This window comes from Neomonachus schauinslandi, chromosome 3, assembly GCF_002201575.2.
Source record: "Neomonachus schauinslandi chromosome 3, ASM220157v2, whole genome shotgun sequence".
In the NCBI taxonomy this organism is placed as follows: Eukaryota; Metazoa; Chordata; class Mammalia; order Carnivora; family Phocidae; genus Neomonachus; species Neomonachus schauinslandi.
In genome coordinates, this window is record NC_058405.1 from 129272141 (window position 1) to 129285813 (window position 13673).

At 39.0% G+C, this 13673-nt stretch overlaps 1 protein-coding gene across 1 annotated transcript in view; it reads left to right on the forward strand.

The window, feature by feature from the left end:
- The window catches only part of XIRP2 (xin actin binding repeat containing 2), a 41743-nt gene extending 29850 nt beyond the window's left edge, over positions 1-11893 (forward strand). The window contains exons 6-7 of the mRNA XM_021703023.1: positions 584-9908; positions 11799-11893. Coding sequence (XP_021558698.1) covers positions 584-9908; positions 11799-11893 — 9420 coding nt within the window. The remainder of the gene's footprint in view (positions 1-583; positions 9909-11798) is intronic.
- Positions 11894-13673: the final 1780 nt, after the last annotated feature.

A 13673-nucleotide genomic window follows, 5' to 3' on the forward strand; every position in this document is an offset into this window, starting at 1 on the left:
AAAAACCAGATGTAAATGCATAGCATTTTCAAATTATTGAATGTTTGATGTGGTTTTTCAACTAAATCCTGAGCCAGTACTCTTCTGTTCCAAAAGGAGGATATTATTCTACATGAGAAAAGCAGTAGAGTTAAAACTTTCCTCACTAGAAAAAAAAAATGGAAAAATTATATGGGCTCTAAAATTTAATAACTAGCATTAGATAAAATAATAAAGTCAATTTTAAATGTCAGATACTCTGCTTAAAATTCCAAGGAAAACAAAACAACCCTCAAAAGTACTTTAAGACTTTTATTGTTTCCCTCTAGATTACTCAGCATAGCATATTAAGCAAAGGAGGAAGAATAATCAAGATTATGTGTAAATGTTAAAATACTGAGCTGCTGATGTATCGAATGGGGAATATAACTCTGAAAGTGCAATGAATTATAAGAAATATAGTAACCTAAGTAGGTCTCTCAAAGGAGTCTGTCACCTGTTGTTTCCAATGGAGATATCGTAGCAGGTGGACAGGTGAGGGGCAGTGCCTAGGTAGTCTTCACTACACCTGTTTTTATAAGATTTGACTTTCTTTCCCTTAAAGATCGGAACTGAATATGAAGAGACTTTAAAACCATCATCAGTTGTGAGTACCTCTTCCACTTCCTGCATGTCGACCCTCCAGAGGAAGGAAACATCAACCACAAAAAACAGTGACCACAGTGCCACTTCCTCAACTCTGGTACAAGTTAATGCCACCGCTATGGGAAAGGCAGAAGAATTTCCTCCTCCCTCACCTGATATATTTCAAACTCCAATAGATGTGACAGCATTTTCCCAGTCCCCTGAATTCCCCAACTCTCCTAGAATACCACCAGTACCCAAAGAATTATATACTAAGCAAAGAAATTTGTACGAATTAAACCGTTTATATAAACACATGCATCCTGAGTTAAGAAAAAACTTAGAAAAAGATTATATCAGTGAGGTTTCTGAAATTGTCTCTAGTCAAGTGAACCCAGGGAGCTCAGTTTCAGCAGATGTGCAACAAGCCCGGTATGTTTTTGAAAATACGAATGACAGTTCTCAAAAAGCTCTGAACTCAGAAAGAGAACACTTGGAGTGGGATGAAATTCTGAAGGGGGAGGTGCAGTCCATGAGATGGATCTTTGAGAATCAGCCTTTAGATTCCATCAACAATGGCTCTCCAGATGAAGATAACATCAACAAGGGCATTGCTAATCAAGAAATTATTGCTGGTGGTGATGTGAAATATACAACATGGATGTTTGAAACCCAACCCATAGATACACTGGGGGATAATTCTTCTGGCACTGAAGAAAATGCTGAGAAAATTCCTGAGCTAGCCAGAGGAGATGTCTGCACAGCCCGGTGGATGTTTGAAACAAAGCCATTAGACTCAATGAATAACATGCATCAAGAAGAATCAGTGGTAACTGCCATAAAGGACATAACCGGTGGGGATGTCAAGACTGTGAGATATATGTTTGAAACTCAACATCTGGATCAGCTTGGACAGCTTCATTCAGTGGATGAAGTTCACCTGTTGCAACTCAGGTCTGAGCTCAAAGAAATTAAGGGAAATGTTAAGAGAAGTATAAAATATTTTGAAACTCAACCACTATATGTTATTAGAGATGGTTTAGGTCAAATGCTAGAAATTAAAACTGTTCACAGAGAAGATGTTGAAAAGGGAGATGTGAGAACAGCACATTGGATGTTTGAAACACTGCCCTTGGACACAATTAACAAGGATATCATGGAAATTAAAGTTGTCCGAGGAATATCCATGGAAGAAAATGTCAAAGGTGGGGTGAGTAGGGCAAAGTGGCTATTTGAAACTCAACCTTTGGAGAAAATCAAAGAAGAGTCAGAAGAGGTCATCATTGAAAAGGAAACAATAATAGGTACAGATGTCTCCAGAAAGTGTTGGATGTTTGAAACGCAGCCATTAGACATTCTAAAAGAAGTTCCTGATGCAGATCCTCAAAGATCTGAAGAGATAATAGGGGGTGATGTACAAACTACTAAGCATCTATTTGAAACACTTCCAATAGAGGCTTTAAAAGATAGCCCCGATGTAGGAAAACTTCAAAAAATTACTGCCTCCGAAGAAGAAAAGGGGGATGTTAGACACCAAAAATGGATTTTCGAAACCCAACCTCTGGAAGACATTAGAGAAGATAAAAAAGAGTACATACAAACAGTGAAACTTGAAGAAATTGACAGAGGAAATGTAAAGAATTACACACATATCTTTGAATCAAACAATTTAATTAAATTTGATGCATCACATAAAATAGAGGTGGAAGGAGTCACAAGAGGTGCCGTAGAGTTAAACAAATCACTCTTTGAAACAACACCACTATATGCCATTCAAGATCACCTTGGAAAATATCATCAAGTCAAGACAGTCCAACAAGAAGAAATCCTAAGAGGTGATGTAAGAAGTTGTAGGTGGCTTTTTGAAACAAGGCCCATTGACCAGTTTGATGAAAGCATTCATAAATTCCAGATAATTAGAGGAATATCTGCTCAAGAAATACAGGCCGGAAATGTGAAATCTGCTAAATGGCTATTTGAAACCCAACCTCTTGATTCGATTAAATATTTTAGTAATATGGAAGAAGTAGAAGGTAAAACTGAACAAGCAACAGATATTGTTAAAGGGGATGTCAAAACTTGTAGGTGGCTTTTTGAAACCCAACCAATGGAGTCTCTCTATGAAAAAGTTTCATTAATGACTGGCAGTGAAGAAATTCATAAGGGAGATGTCAAAGCCTGTACCTGGCTCTTTGAAACTAAGCCACTTGATACCATAAAAGATGCCTCCGAAGCAACAGTCAAATTGCAAACTGTAAAACAGGAAGAGATCCAAGGTGGGGATGTTCGTACAGCATGTTTTCTTTTTGAGACAGAAAATTTAGACAGCATACAAGGAGAAGAAGGAAAAGAAATCAAGGCCATAGAGATGGATATCCAAGCTGGGGATGTCTCCAGCATGAGGCATAAATTTGAAAATCAAGCTTTAGATTCTATAAGTTCCAGTTCAGAAGAAGTTTTGAAAAAGATCAAAGCCCTAAAGACTGAAGATATTCAGAAAGGCAATGTTTTAAATTGTAGGTGGCTTTTTGAAAACCAACCAATTGATATGATAAAAGAGAGCCAAGAAGGTGATGAATTAGTTAAGACAGTGACAGACATACAAGGTGGGGATGTAAGAAAGGGGTGCTTTATTTTTGAGACTTTTTCTTTAGATGAGATTAAAGAAGAATCTGACTGTATCAGCCCCAAGAAAACAATTACTGAAGAAGTAATGAAGGGTGACGTAAAAAGCTACAGAATGCTCTTTGAAACCCAGCCACTCTACGCAATTCAAGACCGAGAAGGGTATTATCATGAAGTGACAACAGTTAAAAAGGAAGAGATAATTCATGGAGACGTACGAGGAACTAGGTGGCTTTTTGAAACAAAACCACTAGACTCAATTAATCAGTCAGAGACTGTGTATGTTATTAAATCTGTCACACAGGAAGACATTCAGAAGGGAGATGTTAGTTCTGTCAGATACAGATTTGAAACCCAGCCACTGGATCAGATTTCAGAAGAATCACGTGATGCTATGCCCACTGTGGACTATATTCAAGGTGGGGATGTAAAGACAAGTAAACAATTTTTTGAGTCTGAAAATTGTGGTAAGAATACTTATGTAAGAACAGTAAGTGTCAATGAAATACAGAAGGGCAATGTTAAGACATCTACTTGGCTATTTGAAACCCACACCATAGATGAGCTGAGAGGAGAAGGGTCGGAATATGACAATATCAAAACAGTCACCCAGGAAGATATGCAGAAAGGTGATGTGAAGCAGGCAGTATGGCTTTTTGAAAATCGAACTTTGGATTCTATTAAGGAAGCAGATGAAAGCACCACAAAAATCATCAAGGAGGAAATCCCTCCTTCTGATGTCAAGACAACTACATGGCTCTTTGAAACTACACCCCTTCATGAATTTAATGGAAATAGAGTAGAGAAGGTAGAAATTATTGGCAAGAGCATTAAGGAAACGTTAGAAGAACTCTACTCTCAAAAAGTTATTGAGGCTCCTGGAATCATCATCGAAGCTGATGAAGTTGGGGATGTTCGAATGGCAAAATACAAGCTAATGAATCAAGCATTTCCTCAGATACAGAAAGAAGAAATTATCAGGGTTGATCTCAGAAATATAATGGCGAACCTGCTTTCCAAAAGAGACTGTACAAAAAGGGAGATTTGGGTTAGTGACGAAGAGAAGGGAAATGTTAATTTGACCAAAACTCAATTATTAAACAGATCGATGGAATTTCATGCTGAAAAAGAAGAAATAGTGAGTGGTGATGTACAACAAGCAATAAAAAACCTGTTCTCTGAGGAAAGATCTGTAAAGAAAGGCATTTTAATTCAGGAAGATGAAAGAGGAGATATTAATATGACTATCTATGGTCTTCTTCGTGAAAACGCTGGTGACACAGTTGAGCGTGAAGAAGTAATAGGGGGTGATGTAAAACGTACCATTCATAATTTGCTATCTTCTGTATCAAACAATAAGATATCTGAAAGGGCTAAAATCGATGCCTCTGAGAGGGGAAATGTTCAGTTTTTCACAACATGCATAGAAACTGGAGCTTTGGATTATCTTAAACAACTCCAGACGGGGTCAAGTGAGACACTGACAGCTAGGAAACAAGAAAGCGAGGAAGAAATAATTGGTGGTGATGTGGAGGGGGCAAAGCTGTTACTAAAGAAAAGGCAGTCTCAGGTTGAACGTACTGTTAACGAAACTGACATCATCCCAGGAGATGTGCATAATACAGTTAAGGTTTTTATGACAGAGCCTCAGACTACATTTTGCAAGACACCCAAAGAAGAAATTATAAAAGGTGATTTGAAATCAACCCTAAACTCCCTCAGCCAGGCCATAAATCAGAAAACAGTGGCGAAAACAGAAGAAGTTATAAAAGGTGACATGCTGGCCACACTCAAGTCACTTAAGGAAGCAAACCACCAATGGAAAGAATCTAAACAGCCCAATGCCATCCCTGGTGATATTGACAAAGCTATTGAATGCCTTGAAAAGACCACAAACACACGAACAGAAATCCTGAAAAAGGAACTTATCCGAGATGACCTTGAAATATCATTAAGGAATCTGAAAGAAGCCCAGAGAGCTTTCAAAGAGGTGGATAAAAGAGGTGTAATGAAAGAAGATGTGAAAGGGGTGATGGGAAGGTCCTCAGAAGAGAAGAAAACAAAGATTCATCCAGTGGCTGTCCAGAGGGACACAAAAAGTGTTCTTCAGCCAAGACCAGGACCATTTGAACCAGCAGCCAGGTGGCAAGGGGGAGCAGATGTTCCCAAACAAACTACAGGCAAATCTTATCATGGGAATTTAATAGAAGAAAGAACTGAAGCTACTCTCCCTAAAGCCCCCAAAGGCACTGTAAAGATTGTCATAGGCCGTGAACAAAACAATGATGCTCTGGAGAAAAGCCTGAGAAAACTATCTAATTCACACCAGAAAGCTATTAACAATGTGTTGGAATCAGGGGACAAAATGGGTGTCTGGACTGATACCACAACAGAGCAGCATCTTAGTGATGAACATGTGAGCAGACAATTGACTTCAACTGTGTCAGTGAAGGAAAATCTAAAAACTAAGGAATCAGAAACTGTGAGAGAACAGAAGAATGCTATCTTTAACTCCACTAAATCTATCGATAAAACAGTGGGAAGGCAACAGACTCAAACTGGTAAACTGAGGGATGACCACCAGAAGACTGAATCTTTCTCTGTAAAGAGTCCTAAAATTACCAAAAACACTAAAATACCAACAGATAAACAAAGCCCTAAGGCCAGTCCAACCCAGGGTCTGGTCAATATGACAGTCAGGGAGACCTGTGAAGCTTCAGAGGACTTTCAGAAGCAAACTTTGTTAAAGCAAGAACTACAGTGTTCTAATAAAGATATAAAGAAAAAGAACATGAACCCTCAACCGACTTTGCCTAGAGATCAAGACATACCAAATATAACAGAAGTGAAAGTCTCCCCAAAAAGCCACAGTAAATTTAAGGCAACTGACAAAAAACAGGCTGATGTTCATCTGAAGAGCCAGGACTTTCTAATGAAGACAAATACTTCCACAGACTTAAAAATGGCAATGGAAATGTCCTTTAATTCAATCAACCTTAACCCTGAAAATAATGTAAAAGAAAGCGAGTGCTCTCTCCCACCTCCATCTCCACCTCCTCTGCCACCTTCCAACGCATCATCTGAAATCGAATTTCCTCTTCCTCCTCCACCTCCGTTAGTGATGTTGCCTGAAAAAAATGCCCCAGAAGTGGTAAAGGCTGAATTTGAAAGTTTCCCGGGCCTCCCTCTTCCTCCACCACCAGAAGATGATAAATCTGAAGGAGAATGTCTATCAGTTTTTCCACCACCTCCCCTTCCTCCAACTCCATCTCTTAAACCAGCGCATCTCCTTTCCTCCTCTGTTCAAGAAAAGCATAGGGGAACATTCATACAATATTCCCAAGAAGCCTCAAGCTCTCAGCAAACTCATTCTCAGGCTAAAGTCCTAACAGGAAAATCAGGAGTACTTTTGCCACCTCCCACACTCCCCAAACCCAAATTTCCCAAACAGATAGAAGGTAAAAAGAATTGCAGTTCCCCAAAAGTTGAATTGGAAAATTCCCTGCCAGATATGGAATATAAAATTACTCCCTCAAAGGATCAGAAAAGAGTAATAATGGCAACTAGCAGTGAACACACAGAGATGAAGCAGAACATACCTAGAAGAAGTCTTGATGAAAGAAAACAATTATCTATGGACTCTATGAGGTCTCTCTCCCAGATGGTTCCAGAAACTTCACTACCCAAGGCAAAAACAATGGCACCTCTTATAAAATCTCATTCATTCTCAGCATGTTCAGGAAAACAAAGTCCAAAACCTTATATGAGAAAATTTAAGACACCTTTAATGATTGCTGAAGAAAAGTACAGACAACAAAGAGAAGAGCTTGAAAAACAGAAACATGAGCGTTCTTGCTACAACATAGTCAAAACAGAAAGCCCAAATCAAAACATGTCAGAGTTGCAAAAGGAAGTACTGTTACAAAAAACAAATGAGGAGGCTCCTCTACCTGGAATGGATTCAGGGGTCACTTTGGTTCAACCCAGCCCAAACTCTCAAAGTCATTCTCAAGTACTAAGAGTGTGTACTGACAACCAGCTTTCCACAACACCAGTGAGGACAGTCACCACCAAGGGGATCCAACATGTTCTAGCAGCCTCAGAAGACAAAGCTACCACAGAAAAGGAAGTTTTACAGAACTCAAGGGACATGTTACAATCTATATCAGCTTCTGAAATTAAACAGAAGCACCAGGAGTGTAGTACACAAGAAACACAACAGAAGTATTTGGAGGAGTTGCACTTGCCCCAAAGAAAACCAGTTTCCCCAAGTTTCAAAGTTAAAACTTTCAAGCTTCCAACCACAGATCACAAATCAAATGAAACAGACCACATCTATGAAAGCCGTAAAAAGCAATCTGGTGTTGATGTTCAAACCATTAGCAAACAACAGTACCAGAAAACCGAGAAAACTGAAGCAGGCACTGAATATAGTAATAAGCAATCTGTAGCTGAAAAATATTATCAATTACCTGAGAAGGAGAAAAGAGTAACAATAAAACTGCCTGCAGAACCCCCAGGGAAAAGCCATGAAAGTAACCTCAATATAGTTCCTGAGAAGCAAAGAGAATTTAGAGATTTGGAGAGTGGGAAACCTCAAGGAAGTGAAAGAACAAATCAGGAACCATCAACGATTGGTCCAAAGGAAGAGAGACTAATAGTTGAAAGAAAACAAGAACATCTGAATAAATCAGCACAGGAGGTAGTCAAGCAAAAGGTTACTGATGTACATCTTGATTCACACACGCAGAATTTTCAGCAAACACAAATACAGACTTGTGAAAGTCAAGTTGAACATAAAAAATTGCCCCCGCCATATAATAATCTGCAGGAAGAAAAATGTCTTGGAGTCAAGGGCATACAACAGAAACAAGTCTTTTCTAATACTAAAGATTCAAAGCAAGAGATTACACAGAACAAATCTTTATTTTCCTCTCTGAAAGAATCCCAGGAGGATGATGGAAAATGTACTATAAATATATTGGAATTCTTGAGAAAACGTGAAGAACTACAACAGATTTTGTCTAGGATAAAACAGTTTGAAGTGGAGCCAGATAAAAATGGCCTTAAAACATTTCAGACACTGCTAAATATTATTCCAGGATGGCTATTAAGTGAAGAAAAAAGACAATATGGTGTTCGCATTGCTATGGAGAATAACATAGAAAAAATCAAAGAAGAAATAACGCATATTAAGACTCAAGCAGAGGATATGCTTGTGTCCTGTGAGAATGTAATTCAAACAGCCATGATATCCTCCGAAGCAGAAAAGCAGAGAAACAAACCCACTAGCCTTACTGAAACATTCTCTAAAATGTCTAACGTTAGTGAACAGCAAGAAAATACAATCGTAGAAAAAACAAAGCACCGCCAAGTAGCAACTCATCATGAAGCAACTGCTCACAATCATGTGAAAAGCCATCACGAAATTAAACTGGATGACAGCAAGATCTCTCCTCCCTCCTTGAAAACACGCCCACCATCACCAACTTTTATAACAATTGAGTCTACTGCCCGGCGACCAGAAACCTCTGCTAAGGACCAGCTCTCTCAGTCCCCTAAAAAAGACACTTTTGCTGAACCATCACCGAGAAGTCCCGTGTCACAAACATCCAGAGTTGGTGCAGCAAACGCTTCCCTTTCTCCACCCAGGAGTCGCTCTGAGCAGCTTGTCAAACTCAAAGACACCACTGCAAAGTTAGCCAGAGGGGCCGCCCCGTGTCCACCGGTGACCCCAGTTCCGATAGTAGAGAAAAGGTCTGAGATCATCACGTCTCCTGCAACACTCCGTCGTCAAATTAAGATAGAAACTCGCGGTAGGGACTCCCCACCCACAATCACCATACCTATTAGTGTAAATCATGTAGACGGTGGCTCCTTCAGAGGATCCATGGAAGCTCAAGAGGGAGTTAGGCAAGTAGAGAAAAGGGCGACTTACGTTCACAAAGACGCAGTGAATTCCGCGCAGCGCCTGGTGCCGGACACGGAGAGTTTTGACTCGGTGGAGATCATCCGCACGGTGGAAGGGCCTCGACGCACAGAGCGCACGCAGAGGTATGAAGCCGCCAACCGAACTGTCCAAACGGCTGAGAATTTCCTGAGTGACCACGAAAATGAAATAAACAGATGGTTCAGGGAATTTGAGGCTGACCCAGTTTTTGAAGCAAAGTCAAACAGAGGAGTTTATACAAATGGAGAAGCAGACCATAACATTAAACAAGAAAGCTGTTCGTTTTGTGAGGAGGAATTTGGATTGAGATACCTAGAAAACACCAGTTTTCCAGGCTTTTCTTGCAGTCGTCCTAGAGAGCTGCAAGAAAAAATTCCTGTGAAGCAGCCCAGCGTCCACTCTGAAACAAGGTCTGTGAGTGAACATTTCTCAGGTGTGGATGCGTTTGAGGATCAAGGTATTGGGTCGACGATGACGACGGTCTCTTCGTCACATAGCTCAGAAGCTGGCAAATCTGGCTTTGACTTCAAGCATGCCCCACCAACCTATGAAGATGTCATCGCTGGCCACAGTTTAGATATTTCTGATTCACCTACAGAGCTCAGGAGGAATTTTCAAAAGGCGTGGCAGGAGAGTGAAAGCGTTTTTAAAAGCCTGGGATTTGAAACTTCGGATGCTTCTACCACTGAGATGAGAACCACCTTCCAAGAGGAATCAGCCTTTATAAGCGGTAACCGAGCTTGCGCAGTGTGCAGATTAACCCATTTAAAGGCACACGGTCTATAGCTAGGATGATTTGCGGTTCAAAGGGTGTTTGAAAGTAACTGAAAACTAACAGCTTTCCCTGGCTGAGGATATCCTTCTCTTTACAATGCTTGCTCTTACTACTTTCTTTTTACAAAAGCATCTAATACAGGATTCATCTGCACTGTGTGAGAATAACAAATGATATTATATAGGTTATTGAGACCTGTATTTGTCAAGGTAAATAAGACTTTGGATAAAGCAGCAGATATAATAATTGTTAATGTAATAGTATTAATAATTGTATCTAAGTGTATATTTAATAATGGCACACCCATAACACATTATTAATATTTTTATTAAAAGTTAATGTTTTATCCACTTGCTTAAGACAATATTAGATAATATCTATTGACCTACTATTGACATATTTTTAACTGCCAGACTTAAGTGGTGTTTGCATTTGAGTTCAATACAGCCTGGTAATAATCCAACAAACAATTTACACCCTTCGTATGTTCTTCAATGATTTTTATTGCGTAATATCTTTGACAAAAGTATAAGTATGGAGTTAGACCTTTTGTGTATTTAATTACTGTTACTAAGTTGGATGGAGTTAGCGTTCTCTAATGTCACTAGTTTTTTCTATAACTAATTTTTTTCACCTTTCTTAAGCTCCAAATGAGAGCTCAACTGGCCTCATTCACAGATGAATATGGACAATACATTTAAAAAATTTGATTATATATTTAGAGGGAGATTCAAAACACATGAACTGAGTATTTTTTAACATCAGAGAACAGTTTTTTTCTTTATATTTCCCTACTTTTTATAATTAATGAGGCTTTACAATAAAAGGATTTGACATAATTAATGTGTACCATTAGAGTAGTCCATTCTTCTAAACAGATTGAAAGAAATATCAAGCTCAAAAATAAAAACTACTGAAACTAATATTTTCTCCTCTATCGCATTTGCAACATATGTGTCTAGTTTGTCAGATTAATATGATTTCTCAATGTGCTTGCTTCTGGCATAATCAAGCAAAGCTGTCTAATTAATTTCAAATGCGCAGTTTCTGTTAAGTTGGCTAAAATCATATAGAAAATACAAAAACCAAAAACACCCAGTGTTAAATATAGAAATATGTGTCCTACTAGAACGAATAAACAAAGGAGATCACTTAGTAGCTCAAATCAAGCATCGAAGCCCTAAAGTACATCCTTATTTATAAAAAGAACCCTGAGCATATATGCTTTTATATGTAACTAATATGAAAGCTTAGTTCGTTAGTCTCAGTGGATTGTAGTGAGGATCAAAACAATACTGAGGTAAAAAGCTTTCTGTCCGTTTCGAACCACTATCTAAGCACTGGCTAGCGATATAACTCACCTGAGCCCAGCAGCCTGGGCCTGTGGGTGCTGTAGAGCAAGGGAAGAGTTAGGAAAAGTGTAAAAGGCAAACATGAGCATCCAAAAGCCCTAAAATCTAAAGCCATTTAGACTGAGGAGAAATGACCTGAGCATCTCAATGTATTCAGGAGTCTCACGTATTAAAGTTAAGAAATGATGTCACAGAGTCAACACTAAGTCATCACGGAAATATTTAAATAAATACAATATCTTCAGCTTTAAAATATATGTAGGTACTCTGGAAAAATCATTCCAGAATGCCTTAAAAAGTGAAAACTTTGGCTCTGGATTGTACCAGAACCCCAAATCTGATGGTAGGCCTATGTCCAGAAAAGCAAGATGAGGACAACAGTCTTAGAGTTTTTACTGTAACTGCATGGCCAGTCAATGTGCTGTGGTTTGGTTTGGCTTGAAGTGTGATTGAAGATAATATCTTGTAAACTTTTGTAAATTTTTATTTTTAGAAGCCGCTACTCCAAGACAAGGAAATATGTATACTTTGTCAAAAGACTGTTTATCCAATGGAGTGCCTAGTAGCAGACAAGCAGAGTTTTCATAAGTCCTGCTTCCGATGCCACCACTGCAACAGTAAACTGAGGTAAAATGTTGTGAGGTCTGTGGCAAAATCTTGGAGGAGTCTGCAATGTACACATGTCTCTAGAAGATACAAATTTGTCTAGATCTTGTTGCCATCAGCTAAAACAGCGATAAAGGGGGATGTGGTCAGGTTCTGTTATGTTTTTCTCAGGCTAGCCATGACCTGTTTCCTATTGACATTTTGCTTTCCTGATCAAATCCAGAAGGGTCCCTTTTGTCCAAACTTGGAGAGCACAGAGATAAGAAAAATCAAGAAATGCTGTGCAAATCAGGATTTTTAAGTTATTAGTTTGGTCTAAAGTCTAGATTCTACTTTCAACCTTATTTTAAGTAAGCCCAATGTGGGACTTGAACTCAAGACCCTGAGATCAAGAATTAGCATGCTCTACAGCCTGAGCCAGCCAGGCACCCCTAAAATCTAGGTTTTAGATAAAAAGTCAGCAAACTTTTTCTGTAAAGGACCAGGTAGTAACTATTTTTGACTTTATAGGCCATACTATTTCCGTCACTAAACTTTCCAATTGAGTGCAAAAGCATCCACAGATAACTAAACAAAAAAGTGTGGCTATAAACTGATGGGCCCAACTGTATTCCAATAAAACTTCATATACAAAATCAGGTGGCGGGCTGGAGTTTACCTAAGGTCTGGGTGTTCCATCTAGGTAAAAAAAAGAATCATAATTTAGAGTATTGTCAGTTTCAGGTAAGATATATTGCCCCCCCCCCCCCCCGGCTCTGGTGCAACAGAAGCACCATATTAATACAGTTACAAATGAATTTTAATGAATGTGGCTATAATCTGAGATGCGGAAATTGTAATTATTTTGCTAAAGCCAATGTGTATCAGGCTATATCTTCTTTGGCTTTAATTTACGGTGTCAAATACCCCTTATTGCAACATGTTTTTTCTTTGGTTTCCATGACACCAGAGTATAATGGTTTCCTCCCACCTCCTGGGTATTCCTTCTCAGACTCCTATGTGGGTGACTCTCTGTCCATTATTGAAATGTTAGAGTCCCTTAGAATTCTGTTATGGCCATTTATTCTTCTCACTGTTTATATTCTATGTATATATATATGTTATTACATCCACTCCCATGACTTGAATCATCATCCAAGTGGAATAACTCTGAAATCTGTACTAATAGCCCAGTTCTGTCCTCTATCGGATGCTTATATCTTAATTACTAATATTTATCTCCAATTACATTTCTCGTAAGTATACTAAATTCAGTATGCCCCATTATCTTCTCTCTACCAAAATTCCTTCCTTGACTTCGTGATCTGTATGTTACTCTCTTCAATAAATAACATTGACTCAATGATGGAGACATGGAGTTACCTTTGACTCCTTCCTCTTCTTCATTTCCTGTGTCCGAGCAAAGACCAAGTCCTATAATCAAGATCCCATAAATGTCTCATGAGCTGTACGCTTTTCTCCATCCGCACGGAGCAGGCATCCTCCCACCTGTACTAATGCAACGGTCTTTCTAGCAAGTTAGTCTCCCTTGCGTCCACTGTCTCTTGCTTCCATCACCACCACCACCAACTTGTCCCGGTGCCATGCTCCATGCTGTAGTGAAAATGATCTTTCTAAAATGTAAATCTGAGGTCACTTCTGTGTTTAAAACATAATGGTTTCCTCTATCAACATCAAATTAGCATCTTACTACGGATTAACAGGCAACGTAGAATCTTGCCCCAGCTCCTTTCCCAGTATCCCTTCCTCCCATTGCGTGTTA